Consider the following 20,605-nt stretch of genomic DNA (forward strand, 5'->3'; position numbering starts at 1 on the left):
CAGTCTTAGTTACTGTGCATATTTAAGTAGGATTTAAAGATATATTGAATATTCAACATGTTGGGTATTTTATATATTTATATTTAATCATACATTTAATTTTTAAAAAGACAATTACATGTACTTAACAAAAATACATGTAGTTAACAATAAATAGTTTTGTATTGCAGTTACAGTACATGTTCCAAATAGAAATATATCTGTAGCTAAATATAATAACCTTGCTTCATGCACAATTGTTGTAATGTAACTACACTGTACTTACATTGTAGATAATGTACCTACTGTATATCAGGTGTTTCCCAATATTCTGATTTTGTGCTGTTTCTCTAAAGCATATAGATAGGAGCTAGCTAGGGGTTTGAGGTCTGTCTTATAGATCAGGAAGTTCTAAGTTTCATGGAGCTAATAAACTCCCCCAGTCACTTTTCACTCACACCCAATCTGACCAGCATGTGTAGAAACGTCTCGTCCTCCCTCCTCTGCATCTCAGTTTACGACTGTGGTTTTTCTAATTTCTCAAGAGAGAGATTTCATCTGCCAAACATTTTGACCATACTGTAAAATGACACTGAGAAAAATTCTCCTGCAAAGGAGTTCTTGTGTTTATGGCAACCAAAAGAAGACAAACTTCCTCTTTCCCACCACACTGCACACAGTTGCTCAGTCGGCTGCCAAATACAGTTAAATATATTAGCGCTGTTTATCAGAGTTTCATGTAGCACTGCCTCAAATAACATTATTTAACAAAAGGAAAAATAAACACAGAACATAAAAATGTGATAGAACTAAACAAAAAAAAGAGTATGGAGTTAGTGTAATAAATAAAAAGCACTTTAAATACAAAAATAAATCAAAGATCTCATCGGTAATATTTTAGCTATATTATATAAATGAATTTTAGAGTATCCTCCTAAGGAGCCTTCTGTATAAATGTAGGCGGAACATGTTCCTCTATGACTTATGTTAAAGTCGTGTCCTAATTTGACCCTTTTTATGACTGGTCCAGAAACCTACAAGCAATCTGGGCCCAAGCGATAATTGGGTGGTTAATAACACTGTACACAGATACATCTATATAATATTTACAAAAAGGGATGCTTCTCCATTGAATATTCAAACTTTATCCCATCCCTTTATATAATATTTTCTCAGCTGAATAACAAAAATGGTTTTGCTGCAAATGACCATTTATACACATGTAACTGCATAAATGTTTCAAACCAGTGGCTTGTAAAGATGAAAATGAGCAATAAAATATTTCATTATGGGAGCTTTAGACTTTACTTAAACCATGTGGTTTGAAAATGCACTCATTTAATTATCATGATGACTTTATTTTGGCAGGCTAGGTCTGCAATTTTATTGAAGTGGAACCCCAAGTCATTTAAAATTTGTGAACACACAGCTGTTGCGTTTTAATCTTTTAGTTTACCTTCTCTTCTTCATGTGTTGCTCATTTTGAGTTGTCATAAAATACGCTGGGATTATTTTTTGAAGCTCCTGACAGAGTTCAAAGCTGGTCTGTTTAGCATCAAAAGAGAGGCTGCTTTTTCACATGAGGGAAAGGATTCCAGGCTGCTACATACGTGCTGAACCCAGGGGACACGCTGACAATCACGCCTGGAATGAGGCTGAGGGCTGGCCTGAAATTTGATGTATCTGATACACTCTACCTCCTCTCCCAGGCTGCTGGAGTACAGTATTAATCCTTTGTCCAACGGCCCCTCCAAACACTGCTGTTTTAATAGTATTTAATAGTCTTCCTGAGTGAAAGGCACATAAAAGGCTGCACCTTGAATCCATAGCCAAGAGCTAAGCAACCTACCCCTTCCCAATTGATTCCACTGCAGTACTATTATGCAGCCATTACTGTAGTTTCATATTCATCTCTAGAGTAGTTGAGGTAAGTTTTGTTGCTATTTTCTGAGCTATGTTTATGAACTCCGTGTGTCTTGGTTTTTGGTTTTGGACACTAGAACTGTACACAGTTGTCTAGAAGTGGTCTGTCTAGGGAAGTTTTAGCAGAACCTCTTGTGGCTTGTACTGTTGGTTGCAGAAAAGCTGTGTTGTTCAGAGCTGGCAAGGGAGAGGGAGCCTGTCTCCTGCACTGAGACCAATTCCTTATTGGGAAACATCTTTCTGCTCTGCCTGGGGAGCACAGTCAAACAGAGAGCATTGGAAAAACTGTTACGTTCTGCAACCTCAATGTGAACTCATGACAACTGCTCTGAACTGTTCCACCTTCTGTATGTATTTAAAATCTATGCGTTTTCTGAGCACTTCGCTATTATTTTTAAAACCACTTGTAATTTTGTCTTCCCAGTTCTACTTGTTAAACGTGATCATTTCTTACAGTCTTGTGGTATAAGTTGACTGGTTGTGCGTGTCACTGGGCTCCAGCCCCGACAGGATGGGGAATGAGAGCAGCGCAGAGGAGAGGCGGGTAGGTGTCTCCTGGAATCTCCCTTCGCAATCAAGGAGTGCATGAGCTTGCAGATACTGTAGGTGACCCTTTAAACAGGTCACTTTAGCTCAGTTAACTCAGCGCTGCTAACAGAAGCACAACATGCATGAGACTACTAACAGCTGCATAATCTAATAAACTACAGGAAAACCTGATCTCAGTCTTGAAGGGCTAAGAAGATGTTTGATACTATTTAAAACAAACTCTTCAGTGTTTATGCATTGCTGGCTATGGGAGTCTGGATTAGAATATACGATATTTAAAGATTGTGAAACACTGAACCTCGATCTTTATCCAACCTTGAACATATTACAGGTTGAAATAGGTAAGTAAAAAGTAGTGTTGATACTGTACATTCTACAAACAGTCCCGTTGTTAAAAGTGGAGATTTTGTTATGGATCAGATAAGAATCTGACAATGCTTCAAAATGTTCAGTTTTGTTTCTTTTTTACAAATATTTATTTTACTTGGCTGTCGTCACAACCATTGCTTGCATTGCATAAAGAACCATTTTCCATTTCCATGGTACAAAGTAAAAATGCCTCCTCCATTGACTGTATTTTTATAAGTTTAATTTTTTCCATTGTTTTCCTATAGTTTTATTTTTTGTGACATAGTCATCTGTAAAGACAATTAAACCTCCTTATACTGTACATTCCAAAGTATCTTCACATTTAAACCATGGAATATCAGTTTTCTTGTTCTGTGAACATAGGAAAGGAGGGAGTTAAGTGGGTAATTTGTGGGCAGATCTGTGTCTTTAGGTATTTTTCAGGTGAGCAGCTGATCAAGCGGAAAAAAATAGGAAGAAATTCCATGGAAGTCACCAGCTGCCTGAGTAATGAATTCCTTTCCTCCTCTGGCAGTTGTTCTGCAACATACAATCCTGAACTATTTTAATCAGATTTTTTTTTATACTTAGCTGTTTTTAATGTTACAAAAAATGTAAATGTTGAGTATTTGTCACAGCATTTTTACCACTGCATTCTTCTATAGTCCCATTCCGTCGTGTTAATTTGTGCCTTTTCTTTTAGTCGGAAGGTGCGAACACAGAAACAGTGGTGTTATTTCCCCCTAATGAGGACTTGGAGGGAAAGGTATTGTACAGCTATTGTGAGGCTGTGGCTTTGTGCATGGCTAGGAACTGTGGAACCTGGCTTTCTGTTAACCCACAAGGAGTTTAATTTGAGGCTGACGTCTCCATCAAGTCCCTTCTTTGTTTCTAATTATTTTCACTCAAATGCTGTGCTGGTTGTGTTTGGCATTCCTGGACGTTCTGAAAATCTGTTTTCACGATGTCATGTACTGTATATGCTGCCAACATACTAAAACATTCTAGGGCATCGTTAAGTACATTATAAAACTTATTTAAAGTTTCTGAAGCTGGGGTTTGACCCATTTTCTTTGCTGATACAGCCTATCGTACAGACTTTAAAGACCTTAAAGACCCTTGAACTAATTAGAAACTTTCTATTCACTGGAAGAACAAGCTGAGAGATTAGAAAAATCATTTGAGGCTTTGTCTCTTTGTTCATGTTTGATGTGTAATATAAAAACACCTCTCTTTGTCCAGCTGTCAAAGAGTTCTAGCAGGGTTCCCTCTCCCTCTGTTTTGTGGAACTCAGCCCTGTATTTTCCCTCTTTTGCTACACAGATAGTGGCATGCAGTGTGCTGGGTTGTGGCTGGGGGTTTGGGTTATTTCCATCATCTTTGGCACCTACCCTTTGATCACATGACTTTTGTTAGAATCATCTTCTTGGGAACAACCTTTATTTTAGCTGGCCTTGCTGCCTTATTTACAAAGGTCACACCTCAGCCCAGAGAAATGTTAAAGAGGGTGTTGTTGCTTGCTTAAATGTTAGGATTTACGTAAATTAAAAACCTCAGATGGCTAGTAGTACGTACAGTTGCAGTGCATTGTGGGTTGGGACGAGGGTGAAGAAGATATTCCCATCTCCCTGATCCATCCCCTCCAAGCCAATGCTTATTTTCTCTATACGTGCTCTGGAAAGGAGGAGTGTCCTGAAAAATGCAGATGCTGCCAGGAAATTCTTGGTTTACACACATGCCTTCTACACATTCACAATATTGTAAAATAGTTAATAATGTTGAACCAAACAAGTCTTTATCTTCTAAATAGGCTAAGTTTTGATTACTGTATTTTGTTTTTCTGTGTATTGATGTTAACTCTGTGGATATCTCTATGTTGTTCCTGACTAACTGAGAAGCAAATGAGAGAGGATAGGGAGGGATCGCTTTTAAAGTCATATCTTACTGTGTGCGGCAGGGAGCTGGGTTATAGGGCTGCATAGAGTTGGTGTGTGTGTGTGAGGCAAGCAGCGTCTCTGTGTCATGAAAATGCAGACCTCCACGCTCAGCTGTGTTTGACCAGGTTGGCAATCCCGTCTGAAACCTGATCCCTAGACGCTATGGGGATGACCTTTGGCCTAATTCCCAGAATTCACCTGCAATGGGATTGTAGTGTAGCCGTTTCTTGGTGCAGGAAGTGGCTGAGCTCCAGAGTGTGGCAGTGAGAGAGGGAAAGAGAGACAAGCAACTCTCTGAAGAATTTGCGGAGAAGTTACAGTACCGTATTCGCTGGCTCACTCACTTGGCAGTGAAGGTAAGGCCATTTCAAAAGGCTAAGCCTGAGCCCAGGCTTCAATTCCATCTACACAAATATTTCATCTCTGAAATGAAAGTATGGGGGCTGTATGAATATTCCAGGAAAGTAACAGAATATGCTAGGGCATGTTTTAACTGCCAGTTAAAATGACCTAACTCAATCTGCTGCAGCGCTGATTTCTTTCTGGGTAGGTTGTGGAGCTACTGATTGTTTTTGGAAGGTCTTATTTTTTCAGGATCCTTTAACTAAACCTAGGTAAGTCTGCAAAGTTTTTTTCACCAGCACAGACTCCTTGTCCTGGCCAGCTAGAGTTTTCCACAGAGTGGGTAACAGCTGCCTTTCTCGCTGTATCCTAACACAGTGACTGCTGTAGCTAGGGATGGACAGCTGTAAGCAGACAGAATAGTTTAGGTCTGACTGTAAAGGGTATGGGGAGTCTGCTTAATTAGCTGTATGTTTAGAGGAGATGACTGGTAGGAGACGGTGAGGTGACAGTAATTATAATGCATGCAAATAGGAAGCTTTCACTGTTGATTTCATGGTATACTTTGGATTTTGTATAACCATGTCTTTTTTCTGATATTAATCTGAAGTATTCACCTACTGTGAGAGACTTTTTAAACCCTGTTTTTACGTGAAGGTTCTTATCATAATTTCATCTCCTGTAATGACATATTTAATTTATTTATTTTCCAATGAAGTAAATCACTTCAGGCCTGGATTTCTCTGGGTGGTCATGTTGCCTTTTCTCATTAGTTCAAAAACTTCAAATGCAGTCATGTCTTTGCTTTCTAGGAAGCCTGCAAATACAGTATAGTGGTTATGAGACTTTAAAAGCAGGACGGAATCTGCTGTGGTGACATTTTATAATGCGTCTGTTGATCTTTTTATTCTAATCCAGGGTAGTTATCGGCAATATTTTTAGAAAGCAGATGGAAGTGATGGATCTTGAAATAATTCAGTAGCCTTTGACAGAGGTTTTCTGGAATTGACAGGTAGCCAACAGAGTCTTAGTGTATAACAGGCCAAGGGGGAGTGAAAATGTCTATTTTAAGTCAGACACACTAGCACCTATTCTGTGACAGTCAGCTTGCATTGATTGTCAGAATGTAGAGCCGGAGTAGTTCAGACAAAGATAATATAACCACAAGGGTATTATTCCAAGACATGTACTGTACCAAGAAGGTTGAGGATTCAACCACAGGTCTGAATAACATGTAATGTTGAATATAGATTCCTCTTCTTCGTTCACCTTTCAGTTCATTTTAAGTAATCCCCAAGAGAGCTTTGCACACTTACTTCCAAGATAAGGTGGGTTTGTATCATGTATCGGTGGATGTTCCCCTCATTCCCTTCTCTACAGGACTGCAACACTGACAGCTAAACCAGAAGCACAAGCTTTCATGACTCACATAGGCAGAACACAGAGAGACAGTTTTAACAGTGGCCTATTTTCTGACAGCTTAGATGAAACGTAACACCACAGCCTGTTTAATGGAGGAATACAGACTCTGTGTTTTGTTTGTTCTGCCATAATGTATCTGCATAGTTATAACTTAGTACCCTGTTTGTTTTGTATGCATCCAGGCATGGTTTTGTATTGTCAGCCTGTATTTAGGCTTTAAAATAAGTGTCAATTTTATTTATGATTTTATGTCACTGCCCTGCAGTGTTGACAGAGTATCCAATGTTTCATGGCAAATGCTTAATGGCACTGGGACACCCTTAGTGCGCTGATGTCATTCAGTTGTAATCTGAGATGAAACAGTAAAGTCTGTCCATTCATTTGCAAGACTTTGTTTTCAGGTTTTAAACAGGGACAGACCAGATCTCTGTCGCTCAGTCAGTGATAGATTCGGAAACATGAATGGTGCAATTCATTTGAAAAGCACTAGGTTTCATCAATATGAGCTTTAGTCCTGCAGGTCATTATGTTGCTATCTGGAGGAAAATGATATGAAAGACTGATGGACTCTGGCATATTGAAGTACCTTGGTACTGCAGTCCCCAAAGGTGCCAACTTAGTGGGATTAATATTACTCTTTAATTGCTCTGTGCTGATAGTCTGTCTTGAACACGGAAGTTTGCCATATCTTGGAAATAAAATTTAAATTCCAGATATTTACTAACAGTCCAGCTACAGACTGGATCACTGGATGTAGACCACCCTCTGACTGCAATGCTTGTGCTTTCTCATTGCTCAGGCCACCCCCAACCCTCATGTCCAGAGTGGGAGTGATAGTGCTATAGAGCAGAGTGGGACAGAAGACAACAGGGGGAGCCAAGTTGGATCTCCCCCCACACAGCTGGGACACGAGGCACAGGATATCCCACAGTTCAGCGAGGCGCAGAGGACCCCGGTTTCGGCAGACTCACTCCTCCTTACGACAGAGCAGTGCACTGAACTCTACCCCTGGGACAGCACACAGCCTGTGAGGTAGGACACTAGTCTGTAATTTCTCCCAGGACTCCTTCTGCCTGTTTGGTTTTATGCTGAGTGTGTTTCATTACTCATTTATGAGCATTTTCCAGAATTATATATGAATTTCACTTGATTTCTTAGTTTCCTGATCTGCGATGGTCTCTAAATATTATTTTAAGTGGAGTCATAATTCATTTGCTTTATAAACACATTTTTAGATTAACTGTGTTAAGTAAGCTTGCCTGTTACATTTTTACTTATAATCAAATCACATGTTGAATTACCTTTTGCTGCAGTTCATATACATGGTTATTCAGCAGGCTGTACTACAGGACTGTGAACTACATCAGCAGTCATGAATCACAGATGGGTTTAGTTCACTATAGGAGAGGAATAAGATCTACTTACCTAATGTATTAGGAAAGCAAGATAGTTTCTGCATAAGAGAAAAAGGATTTAATAATATCATGTTAAGAATGAGAGATCCACTAAAACATAGTGCCCTTTCATGTAGGTTTCCCAAAGACTTCAAATTTTGCAAAAGAAATAATGTATTTCATTTACATTTTAGATTGTGATTAAATAGTGGGTGGGTAAGGCTTTTCATTCATAACTGAGGAGTTGTGGGTTTAAGTCCCTGCTGCAGACACTTCTGTACCATTGAGAGACTTGCTCGAGTCCTACCAGGTGTATAAATGAGGACTAGGACTGCTGGGGGCTAATCCCTCTGATGGGCTGGCGTCCCATCCAGGAAGGATCACATGCTCTGTAGAAACCGCTATTACAGAAACCAGGACAAGGTCTGGCCCGTTGAGCGCTGAAGCACTGGTTTACCTTTACCTTTCAGTAAAATCCAATAGAGCTAAGCCACTCTTTACCTTCAGGCTGGCAAGAATTATATTTATTTGGCAGCTTTCAGATATCACTAATGTATTAACAAATTGTAAAGCTGAATGTTCTCAGAGGACTAGTCCCTGAAATGCTGTCTGTCCCAGGAAGTGCAGCAGTAGTATTATGGTAGAACAATTCTCCTGAGATGGAGCTTTGTGCAGGCTCTCAGCAGTTTGAACACTGTAGAAAAATTAATAACACTAGCAATATCATGAAGCAACAGAAATAGAAAAAAAATAATGATAGCCCCATTTTGGCACTGTAGTAAGCTAACCACACACCTGAGCCTGATAATAAAGTGTGATATTGAGGAGCTCTCACTAACTGACTACAGCCCTGGAGTTGAGACCTACTGCACTGGTCACATGAGGGGGAGTGGCGAGGAAGACAGTCTTTCATGACCAGCTTTCTTAAAAGGAAAAAGAAAGTGCTTTAATCGACAAGATGAATTCAACTTGCCATTGTTTGCTGACAATGTAGACAAAACCTTTGGTTGCAAAAAATGTCCTTTCATGTCTCCTGTTTACTTCATCAACAAGCACTGAACTTTTTCTTTCTTTCATTACTCCTCATCTCAGTACTGCATAGCCAGGTGTCTGAAGTACATTCTGCACAGAAACAATTTATCTCATTAAGAAAAAGCCTGATGACTTTACTGACTCTTCTGTATTTCTGTCTCTTCTGTAATTCAGTCAAGTAAGAACTCAAACAATGAGGCCAGAATTTTGCTGAAACCTAAAGTAAAAGATTGTTGTTCATACCACATTCAAATTGAAATTTCAGTAATAAAGACCAGTCCTTAATCTTTTCCCATGAAGAGACGTTGATTAGGAATCTAATCAGTTTATCCCCAAGGAACTTTCCCATTTTTTTTGAGGGGGGAGAGAGGGGGGAAGTTTAAACTTCTGGCATTAAGGCCAAGCCTGCCTTCATGGGACACTGATGTCAGACAGGGACTTTCTCATACTCTCAGTGGATTGGTATGAGGGTTGCACTTGGGGAAACAAAACAGTTGACGTCTTTGAATTTACTTCTGCACTAAGACAGCTCGGTTTAGGTTTTTTTCCAGTTGATCCCTGACCTGATGTCGCTGAGGGATTGGAATATGTCTGTGTTTGAACTCTCTGTCCTGCCCTGGCTTTTCTCTTGATGTGCAGAGATTTGAACTCAGCTCAGCTGCCACACAATGCTAAGACACAGCATAGCCCATCTCTTTACATTAACACTGCTCTAGGTCTTGCTCTTACTGATCTATTGAACATTAAGACATTCTGTTCCACTGGGTGGCGGGGTGGCTCTGTGGCTAAGGATCTGCACCTGTGGCTGGAAGGTTGCTGGTTTGTATCCTGTGGCCAACAGAGGAATCCTATTCCATTGGGCCCCTGAGCAAGGCCCTTAACACCAACTGCTCCAGGGGCGCTGTGCTCTGACCCCAAGCTTCTCTCCCCGTCTGTGTGTCTCATGGAGAGCAAAGTAGGGGTATTCGAAGAGATAAATCCCTAATACAAGAAAATGTATATGGCCAATAAAGTGATCTTATCTTATTTTATTCACTTTACAAGAAACTAGTTGTTGCTGTTGCATAGCCAAGCATTTCACAGATCTTTATATTTTCATTTTATTGTTTGCCCCATCTCATTTCAAACTTCAAGCTTTTTATGAACAAAACAGAAGTACAGACTGAAAACGAAGTAATAAAATGAAACAGAAGTAAAGACACATTAGGCTACAGAAGTGTGTAGTGTTACTGAGCTGAGGTCACTTTGTGAGTAACATTTATGTGTGTGTGACAGTGCCGCAGCAGAGACAGGGTCAGTGGACAGTAGGGGGATGAAGAATGAGCCAGTGACAGCTGGCACACTCAGTGCTGCTAACCCCCTGCTGGCTGGGCTTCAGCAACATGAGGACTTGCGCCCTCCTGTGCTGGGGTTACAACAGAGGTACTGCAGTGCGGGAGAGTGCCCAGTGTATGTGTCTGAGTATGGGCAGATGGTTTGCAGTGTGTCTCTGATGCATGTGCAGCACAACTTGATTCATCCACTTAAGCACTTTTCCCAAATATGCATTGTTTTTATGTAGCTCATTCAGAGACCATGACGGCTGTAACTGTAGTCCCAAATCATCAGACCAGAAAAAAGGAATGGGGCATTCTCAGCAGTGGATATTCCTTCAGAGCTTTTTGCTTGTGGTTTTAAGTTTGTTTGCTTGAGTTGTTTTCTGAGGCCTCTCATCTCCAGAGCCCATGTGTCCTGTTTCATTGATTCATTGTGAGCATCTGTGAGAACGCGACCTGTTTGTCTTGTCTTTTATGAGGTAGTTTGTCTGCTGTGTGCTTGTGCAGCATGTGACAATGATTAATTCTTACTAATTTTATAACTTAATAATTTCTTTCACTTATATAATGCTTTTATGGACACTCCACTCAAAGTGCTTTACAAGTAATGGGGACTCCCCTCCACCACCACCAATGTGCAGCCCCACCTGGATGATGTGATGGCAGCCATAGTTCACCAGTACACTCACTACACATCAGCTATCAGTGGGGAGGAAAACAGAGTGATGAAGCCAGTTCATAGATGGGGATTATTAAGGGTCCATGATTGGTAAAGGCCAGTGGGAAATTTGGCCAGGACACCAGGGTTGTAACCTGCTCTTTTTGAGAAACACCTTGGGATTTTTAATGACCACAGGACTCAGGACAGTTTTATGTCTCATCCAAAGGACACGTTTTTATATTATAGTGTCCCCAACCCGTCACTATAGTGGGGTATAATGACCCATACAGACTGCAGGGTGAGCACCCCCTACCGGCCCATCTAACACCTCTTCCAACACTTTAGCTTTTCCAGGTGGTCTCCCATCCAGGTACTGGCCAGGCTCACACTTGCTGAGCTTTAGTGGATTGCCAGTTGTGAGTTGCAGGGTGATATGGCTGTTGGTGATAAGTCTCTCTGTCTTTCAAAGCCTTGCATCATCCACATGTAATATAAAACAGAAAAACAATGCGTTAAAGACATCAGTCTTCGCTCAGTACGTCACCTGCATTTTCTCATCGTACATTAAGTGAACTTATTTGATTATAAATTAAAAGTAATCCATGGGACTGGAGCTTGGTCAAGGTATGGCAAAACAAAAAAAATAGTCCTTTGATGAGTGCAAAGTCACCAGCCAGTGTCTGGACCCTTCAAGATAGAAGTTGTGATTGAAACAGATTAATCTTTCCTGACAGAAAGTGGAATCTGTGTAAATATTGAGTTGTTCTCTATGAAAAGAGGAAAAGAGATCATTGGGAGTCTGAGAATGGGAGGGCACTCCATAATGCTGCATTCAACCCATGAGCTTCACAGCTTATTTTATAAAAAGCATCTGTTAGATCTGTTTCAATGACTGCCTTCTGATGACAAACAAAGCAATGTTCTGTAAGTCTTTTGTGACTTAAACAATGAAGACCAGGAACTACAGAGGAATATTTAATGCAAAAGGGAATTGTTTTCCTCCTGGTAAAATATTTAGGTTATCAATGAATCATTTTGTACATATAGAATACGATATGGTTTCTTGATGCTTCACCTCTCTAATATATTATCTGATCTCAGGAAAGTGAGGTATTCAGATAAATGATGCCGCATGTTGTAACTTGCATCACATGCCTTGATTTGCCTGTATTATGGGTGGTTTTGTTATTCATGCTCAGCTCAGAATGTGTTGAAAGGCTGGCAGTCTGTAGAAAGCTCTAGATTTTATTACCTTCAGATCTTGTTCTTTTTTGAAGGGTGTGCCTTCTATCAAAGTATGCAGACTGGCAAAGTTAATAATATTCACGTATCTCTGAGGGCAAAGTTTGTGCTGTGAGTGTAAACTGTTCCAGAGCATGCAGTGTGCTTTCTAACCCTGGTGTTTAGGTGTATTTTTTGTTTTTGTTTAGTAAAATGCAAGGACCATTATAAACACATTTTCATTTCTTGTTTAATTCTCTGAGACTTTATTTAATTTGGACTTAAATGTTTTTAATAAAAAATATTTTAAGTAATATACTCCAATAAAGGATGCAGCTAAACTCCTTTGAACAGTTATGTTTTTGTATCTAAAATACAAATATTTTTTGCTCCACAGAAACTGCTTATAATAATCTGATGAACGAGAATCTTGTATGTGGTATAAAATAGAGCAAGATTCCTGCAATTGTATTCCAGCAATATTCCTGGAGCACTTCTCCTCACAAATGATGAAATAATCATGGGTACAAATTTGCCAAGTGAAGAGATACAGTCTCTTTTGCTTTAGTGTATTTGGTTTGTGCTTTTTGTTTTGTAGTGTACTGTACTGTATGTGTGTGCTGTTGTCAGCCAGACTGGGTTTTCCTGCTTGAATATGATTAGAAAGGAGGTGGCTTTGTGCAGAGGATGCATGCTGTGCACTGTTTTCTATTTTTTGCTCCTCACAGCATGGATACGCAATGCAGAGTGGCCATTGTTATTATTCAGCAGTCGTGGCACATTCTAATGCATTTAAATTCATTTCCACTGTTGGCAGCCCTATCACAGACAGCGCTAGAAGCCCAGCTCCTGCCTCCACAAACAGCAGTCCCGCACTCTCTCCCTCTGCTCTCCTGGACAGAGAGCTGGCTGAGGCATTTCAGGAATGCGAAGCACAAGTGGGATTGCTCCTCATGCCTGGTCCCCCTAATCCCACACTCTCGCACGAGATAGACAAATGTATGTCTGTGCCACTGCCTGAAGACTCAGATGAGGAAATCACGATTGTAACAGGCTGTCAAGACGGCGTTTTTCCACATCCTCCAGCAGACGGAAATTTGTATAAAGGTGACCCTGGGAAAGACTTTGCGAAAGCAACTGCCAGGGAAGAGGGAGAGACCAATTTTTCCAGTTTCAAAGAATATTTAACAGGCATCACAGCTGCTAAGGAAGATGGACAGGAGTGCAAAAAAGAAGAAGAAAAGGCTGATAAAAACATGAGGCAGACGGAGTTCAACTCCCAAGACCCTGATTGTGCTCAGGAAGCTTTGCCACTAGCATTGACAGAGTCATTAGGTTTCTATGAACAGCTGAGCAGCAAGGGACAGCCAAACATCTGCTCCTCGCCTCCTGCTTCAGAGAATGGGGATCGTCTTACTGCTCAAGAGAGAGCACCTGACCTGGTGCTGCCCACTCTGCAGCACAGCGAGCAGACAGATGCAACAAGAGGCACAGATGGCTGGAGCAACCCGATATTGGGAGGTGAAACCCTAAACTTGAATCACCCTGAAACAGGGGGTGCAGAAAATGGGAAATATGTGACCATGGCATCTACCAAGGCCCTGGTTGATAAGACTCAGATCATGAATGACCAGGCTTTTATCAGTGAAAACGCAGATAGTGGAAATAGCCTTTGTCAAAGAGGATTGGTGGAACCAAATTTATTTGAAGAGGTGTTACCAGCAACTAGCCCTGAAGTTCTGGAAATTAAAAAGGAGGAAGGAGGAATCTCCTGGGTCCTGGAAAATGAGAATGGCAATTCATCTGAAACTGGAACAGAGCACAGAGAGTGTAAAGGCACACAAGGGAAATCTGAATTCAACACTGAGTTTACCGCTAAATCCTTAAACGCTTTATTGAGTTGTGAAGTAATTGGATCACTTCCAGCTACAGAGGAGCTAACTGTGTTCTCAGCATCCACAACAGAAGCAGACGTGCACCTGAGTTATAGTGTAAAACTACAACAAGCATCTGCTAAAGAAGAAGAAAATAGCGCACAGATAAACACTTCGGGAACTGCTGCTTGCACATATGCTGCAGAGTACACCTCAGGCATGGAATCAAAAACAGAAGGATTTTTTCATGGGTTACATTCACAAAATGTAAGTTTTGGCATTATAAATCCAAATGCAAATATTATAGAAAAAAGAGAAATGAACAAAACTGGTAGTAAAGACGACAGAGAAGATGTGAGTTTCTGCAAAGGCCTAGGAGCTGCTGACAGTGTGATATCAGAAATAGAAAGTGCAGAGCGTGTAGATGACCTCACCCGAGAACAGAATGATTCCACACCTACAGGCGATGCAGTCCCATCAGATTATCTTGACACTTTGTCAAGCGACTCTGTTAAAGGAGCTGTGCATCCCCAGAGCTGCACAGACACAGTACGCCCACAGAATGCTTGTGATTCGACTCCTTTCCGAGCAAATCTTCTTGTGCCAGGTTTTGGAAATGATACTTGCGATGCCGAGGAAAAATTACAGAAAGAGCCATTAAAGCACTTTGAAAAGAACGCAAGCACTGAGCCTGCCCAATTTCTGCCTCCTCCTGCTCCTAGAGCAGCTGCTACGGGATCTCAGACTATCCATCTTGCTGCAGACATGAGCATTAGCGTTAGTGCTCAGACAGGTCTCAATCAAGACATTATTTCCTCAGGACTGGCGTCAACCTCCAAGATAGTGGAAAATCAAAGGGCATCTACAAGCTTTTCTGAAGACAGCCACAAACATGGACTTGAGTTTCCTCAGTATCTTGAAACTCGCCAACTCACAGAAGGCCCGAGAGAAAGAGAAGATCTAGGACTGCCACAACAGGAGCACATGCTTCTGACTACCCCTTTTGAAACTGCTGATCCTGAAACACAGAAGTCTTTGGAACCAAGTTCTCAGACAGAATACTCCACAAAAAATCAGGAAAACATGCAGGAATGTGGTGTAAATGACTCTTTCAAAAGGACTGTTGCAACTGATGCAGAAAGCCTTGCGACAAACAGCAAAGACCCCTCTTCTATTCCAGGTAGTGCCTCATTACCACCTCTAACTGTCCATGAATACTTGCACCATCCAGTCTGTGAAAGCAGCTTTAACTATCACGAACTTTATAGTGATAAAAAAGTACTGCTAACAGCAGAGAAATTGGTTAACAGAAAAACTGAACAAAAAGGACTATGCTCAAATGTTAACAAAGAAGAACCGAAGACTGAACCAGAACGGATGTCATTATCCAGGCCAGGAGTGGTCCGAAATCAAGTAAAGCTTTCATCTGAGAAATTGCCAGACGGTAAGATTGAATCCATGTCTCCATCTCAGCCTGGTAAAAGGGTAGAAGGGAATGACGTAGATACTCTGCCAGTGGTCACTACAGGAACTAACAAAAACCATTCAGACACAATTGTTGAAATGAGTAATGAGCCCCAGGGAGGTGTAAATACAGCATGCATGGTCAAGCAGAAAGAAATAAATACCGGTGAAAGGAATGTGAATAAGTCACAGAATGGGACACAGCTCTTTTCTACAGAGGTACAAATGGAATCAAATCTGATCAGGCAGAGTTCAGTGGGATTAGTTGACAGTAATAGGCAGCAAGAAACATGTCCACATGAAATGCTGGGAAACTTCTGTGAGCCAAACTTGGCCAAGGCTGAAACGGAACTCTCTGTGTTATATTTAACTGCTGCCGAGGCTCCCAAATTGTCTGCATATGACACGTGCTTAAGTGAAACCCTAGACAGAATTGAGAGCAGTTTCACAACACAGCTATCTTCAGGAACAGGGAATGACAACAGAACCCAGAGCACTTCGATGCAGAAATCATTGGAAATGCAGGAGGACACCTCTGGTCTACACACTTCTGCTCCCCTTTTATCACTATTTGCGTCGTTAAGCACAGGTGATAAAATGAGTAATTCAACACCAGTCTCATTTAATGCTGTTGCTGAAAATGATGCCATTTTAAATGATGGTGTGCCTGAAACCCTTCCTTGTCAAAATATTCAATGTAGTCAAGATCAACGCCAGCAAGTCCTGGCCTTTTTAAATGATGATGGCAAAATCACTGCAGACGAGACAGAACATTGTGTTGCTGTTAAAGGAGACTCTAGGAGTGACACCATCCCATTGAGTGGCAGTATACGGATTACAGCTAAGACTACTGAAATGCATGCAGAAACCCTGGCCAGAACTCAGAGTAATGAAGAGGATGTATTGCAAAAGGACAGCACTTCTCCAGCTTTGTCAAAATATGAGGCACATCCCAGCTTAGATGATAAGAAGGAATTCCCTGATTTTTCTAAAGGTGTCCCTTCAGAGAATCTGAAAAGTGTCTGTGAACCTGCCTATCCCACAATCAGTCTCAAAATATCAAGCAATGGACAGCTGGAGGCATATAAAACTCACAATTCAGGAGAAAACACTGATTTACAAACCCCTGATGTTGAATCAGAATCAGCTCAACCAGCCACAACTATTAAAAGTGGTGCTTCTGAAACAATCAAAGTCAGTGCTGAAGAAACCCCAGCTGAGAGCAAAACCAGTCATCCCCCAGTCCAAATCATTTCACACCAGCTTCAGAACAACATCAGTTCATCTGCCGAAAATGAAACAGCTTCTTTTTTCAGTAGGCAATCCATTGCCTCTGATGAGTCATCTCCTCTATCAAATAACAATTTGGAATCTAGTGACACCATAATGCTGTATGCAAAACCTATATCATCTAGGAATGATCAATGGTTTGATGTCAGTGGCCTTGAACGGGAGAAGGATCTGTGCTCAGTGGCAAGGGAAAATCAATCTGACCTCCAGCCTCTCACTGAAAACATGGAATTACAAGAGAAGATTCTGGCATTAAATTATGACACAAAAGAGAATGAATGTGGTCAAAGCCTATGTGAACATATTGAGTCAGAAGATGTTCATGATGACAACAATCAAGGTGACATTTCCGTCTCAGTGGTACTGCTGAATTTACAAGATAGGCAAGGCTGCCTGGAGGTTTCAAAGGAACAAGAGACTTTATTGGAATTCGGATATGTTGCTAAACAAACAGACTCAGAATCAAATGAATGTAGCAGAGAGTTGGAATCCTGTAAAATCCAGATCGCACAGCAGAATGTTAATGTACAATTCACTGTTCTTGAATCTGTTCAGGCCAGTCAAGTAGGAAAGGAAATGCTTTCTTTAAGCTTTGATAATGACACTAAAGAGAGTGTTCACATTGGTTCCCCTGCTACCAAAGAAGCTATTTCAGGAGGATACAGTAGTGTGTCAGAGGACATAAAACTCAGTTCAGACTTCAATATTTCAGCTCTGCTGACATATCCTTCAGAAGAGGAGCTGAAAGCTGGAAGCTTTGTCTACAAACTTGAAGAGAAAAGTTGTGAGTTCCAACTTCAAACTGCAGATCCTGTCATATTAAACCAAGACCAAGAGTGTGAGAAAATACCATTGTCAGTTTTCAGTGATAAAAAGCAGCAGGGTTTAGGGTATACTCATGAAATATCTGTGATAGACAACACACAATACACTCTAGACAATACTGGAGACATACAGAAAACTGGTTCTCTTGAAGACCCAAGTGGCCTTTTTAAAAACAGTAACAGCTCACAATACAGTTCAAATGACTTAGTGCAAACACAAACTGGAAGGAATGGGAGCATCTGTGTTGATGCACAGGAAATTGTCAAAGAGGAAACAGATGTGGAGATCAGATCTACAGCAATGCTTAATGCCAGTGAGTCTGTTCAGCTTTCTTCTGAATTTCCTCACACACTTTCTCCAGTGCAAGTGGATTTGGAATGTCTTGTGATTCCGCAGTGTCTGCTGGAAAGTACCTCCACAATTCAGGGAAGTAAGGAAAGCTTGAATGAAGGTGGGGGAAGGATGCCGCCTCCAGAGGCTCTCATTATTCCAGGAACATCAGCAGAAACTCAAGACTCTAGTCATTCTATGAACAGTTTCCCACATATATGTCAAGCTACACCTTTCCTTGTAGAGACAGTTGATAATACTGAACAACACAGCTTTCCATATCATGAAGCCGCCAGCTTGATCCAATCTACTCCTGAAAATAGTGAGTTTCCATGTCTGGAGGGTCAGGATAGCAGTCAATCAGAGGTGAAAGATGACTCTCATCGGCCACCTGAAAGCAAACTGGCAGGGGCTGCATCTGAAACTAGCTTGTTCAAAGACAAACTGTCCAGTGAGGAAGATGCACAACTTAAAACAGTGAGCACTAAGGACACCGAGAAGCAGAAGGCCTGCACAGCGATCAGTATGACCCCATTCCCTGAAGTTAATGCACAAGACCTTATCATCTCACAGGACACAATGGATCAAGTGTTTCAACTGTCGGAGAGAGTCTCACATAGTATCTCAATTCTTGAAAAACAGCAGGATGTTACCAGTGAAAAAGATGGCCTGGAACAGAGTTCCAAGAGTCATATTATTAGCAAGCAAGAGAAGCAGCCCACAGATTCTGCAGGAGACAGTGAAGCTGTCCCTTTAAATTCTGATGTATCAAACAACTCTGACCTGCCAAGGGTCATAGAGACCCGGGTCCAAGATGAAACCCAATTGTCTCTGGGCCTTCCTGCTGGTGAGAAGAACCTCTCTGCTGCCAGTAAATTATCACCTCTTGGGCTCCATGGAGATGGAGTTGAAGAGGCAGCACACAAAGAATCCTGCCACTCTGATAAACACCTGGAGAGGGAACAAAACTGTATGGAGTACGTCTCTGGCTCCCAGGAGAATGTTACAACTCTGACCCCTTCTGTTGCACCTCCACATGAACTCACTGAGAGCCCACTCATGTCAAACAGAAATAGCGACCAGACTCTGACATGTAAAGAATCTACGCCAGATGTCTCGCAAGAGTATGGACACTCTACATTTCTGTCTGGGCTGCAGGACAGGATGGATGGTGCAGCACTCAGGTACACCTTCATTGTGTTCTCATCATCCCATAAACTGTGTGATATAAAGAAAGGGTAGTTATGAAAGAGAACAAGACTAAGACATTCACTAAGTATTTTTATTCCAAAATGTATTTAGCAGCATTTTTAGAATTAATATTAAACGTTGTCCTGCAGGAAGAGTTAAATGTATTCAATTCACTGAAAACATTTTTGTTTGATTGAAAATATTTGTTTTACAATTAGCTACACAAGTGAACCCATGCGATATCATGAAAGGAAAAAGGTGCTATTGGATAGCTGAAAAAGCAAGGGATTCTCCTGGTGGAGTCCTCTTCACCCATTATAGTAATGCCTGGTAATGGTGCTTTGAACGTCTCAGCCGATCACTTTATTGATTAAAGAAATTCAGTTTAATACATATACAAAAAACTAGCAGTCCATATTTCACTGGCTTCTGTTATTCCTTAGGGGTTAATTAAGATTTATTGCCACTATTACACAATAAGTCTAAAATATTTACTATGTCTCTGCAAGATAAAATGAACTTGTGCTCTTTAGGCAAGAATAGACTAATTCATATTGAACCATGTGTGACGTGGGATGTGGGATGAATAGGGACTGACAAAAGGCAAGAAAATGTTTCCCCCTTAGGCTGTTGCTGCTTTCCACATAGACACACATTTTGTTGTGTTGGGAAAAGTCACTGTAGTATTTTAACAGTGTGTTAAAGGTGCTGTATCCAATTGATTAACCTTTTTTTTTGTTTTAGCCATTTAATTGTTATAGCTGAGAATCAGGTTTTATTAATGTATACCATTTTAGAAATCTGGATTCAAAACTTGTAAAGTTACTTGTAAAGGCCACTTCTCCAGTACTACCCTGCTTAGTGTTCTCCATATTCTTGGATAGCTCGTCCTCCTGCAGCCAAGCTGGCTAAATTGTGTGGCTGTCTGAAACAGCAGATACAGAAACAGGCAGGCTCCGTAAAATATTCACAGCATTTATACAGCCATGCTAAACTCAATACTCACTTTTTCCCTAAAATTTTAATAACACAATGAAGTACAGGAATGTTACATACCCAGTGGATTTTGGGAGCCTGGAACATGCTGTCCAGGCATGTTTTTGAGGTTGGTACTGCTGCCTGTTGGCACAGACAACAGGTCTTCAGCACCCTATGAACTCACTGTAGTGAGGAACATGTAAACACTTGGCAAGGTTAACTGTAGGCACTTCCCACGGCAAGTGAAAAAAAGTCTATAAGTGTTTAAAAACTTCTAAAAATGTTGTTTGATTTACACTTTAAAGAAAAACAAATATTAACATCTGTTTGACTGAGTTTTTACATCAGTGCTGTGTAGTTTTAGTTTCCATGTGGGAAATACATGTAGGTGTTGAATACAAGGGTGCCTTGTCAAAAAATACAGTATATATTTTTGACACTGAATCGACAGGAAGCTGAATAATTCTTGTAAACGTGTGAAACATGACACACTTAGGCAAAGCACTAGGACTGTTAATGAACGAGAAAA

At 40.9% G+C, this 20,605-nt stretch overlaps 1 protein-coding gene across 9 annotated transcripts in view; it reads left to right on the forward strand.

Annotated features, from left to right (window-relative positions):
• tacc2 (transforming, acidic coiled-coil containing protein 2) overlaps nt 1–20,605 on the forward strand; it is a 72,936-nt gene that overhangs the window by 3,403 nt on the left and 48,928 nt on the right. For 8 of the 9 annotated variants that reach the window (XM_088917426.1, XM_088917428.1, XM_088917430.1 and 5 more), the window contains exons 2-6: nt 2,359–2,446; nt 3,503–3,565; nt 7,300–7,532; nt 10,202–10,348; nt 12,942–19,091. In XM_088917426.1, coding sequence (XP_088773552.1) covers nt 2,414–2,446; nt 3,503–3,565; nt 7,300–7,532; nt 10,202–10,348; nt 12,942–19,091 — 6,626 coding nt within the window. In that variant the 5' untranslated portion in view covers nt 2,359–2,413. The remainder of the gene's footprint in view (nt 1–2,358; nt 2,447–3,502; nt 3,566–7,299; nt 7,533–10,201; nt 10,349–12,941; nt 19,092–20,605) is intronic. The other variant, XM_088917431.1, reaches the window with a different exon arrangement.

Source organism: Atractosteus spatula, chromosome 5 (assembly GCF_055471065.1).
Source record: "Atractosteus spatula isolate fAtrSpa1 chromosome 5, fAtrSpa1.hap1, whole genome shotgun sequence".
In the NCBI taxonomy this organism is placed as follows: Eukaryota; Metazoa; Chordata; class Actinopteri; order Semionotiformes; family Lepisosteidae; genus Atractosteus; species Atractosteus spatula.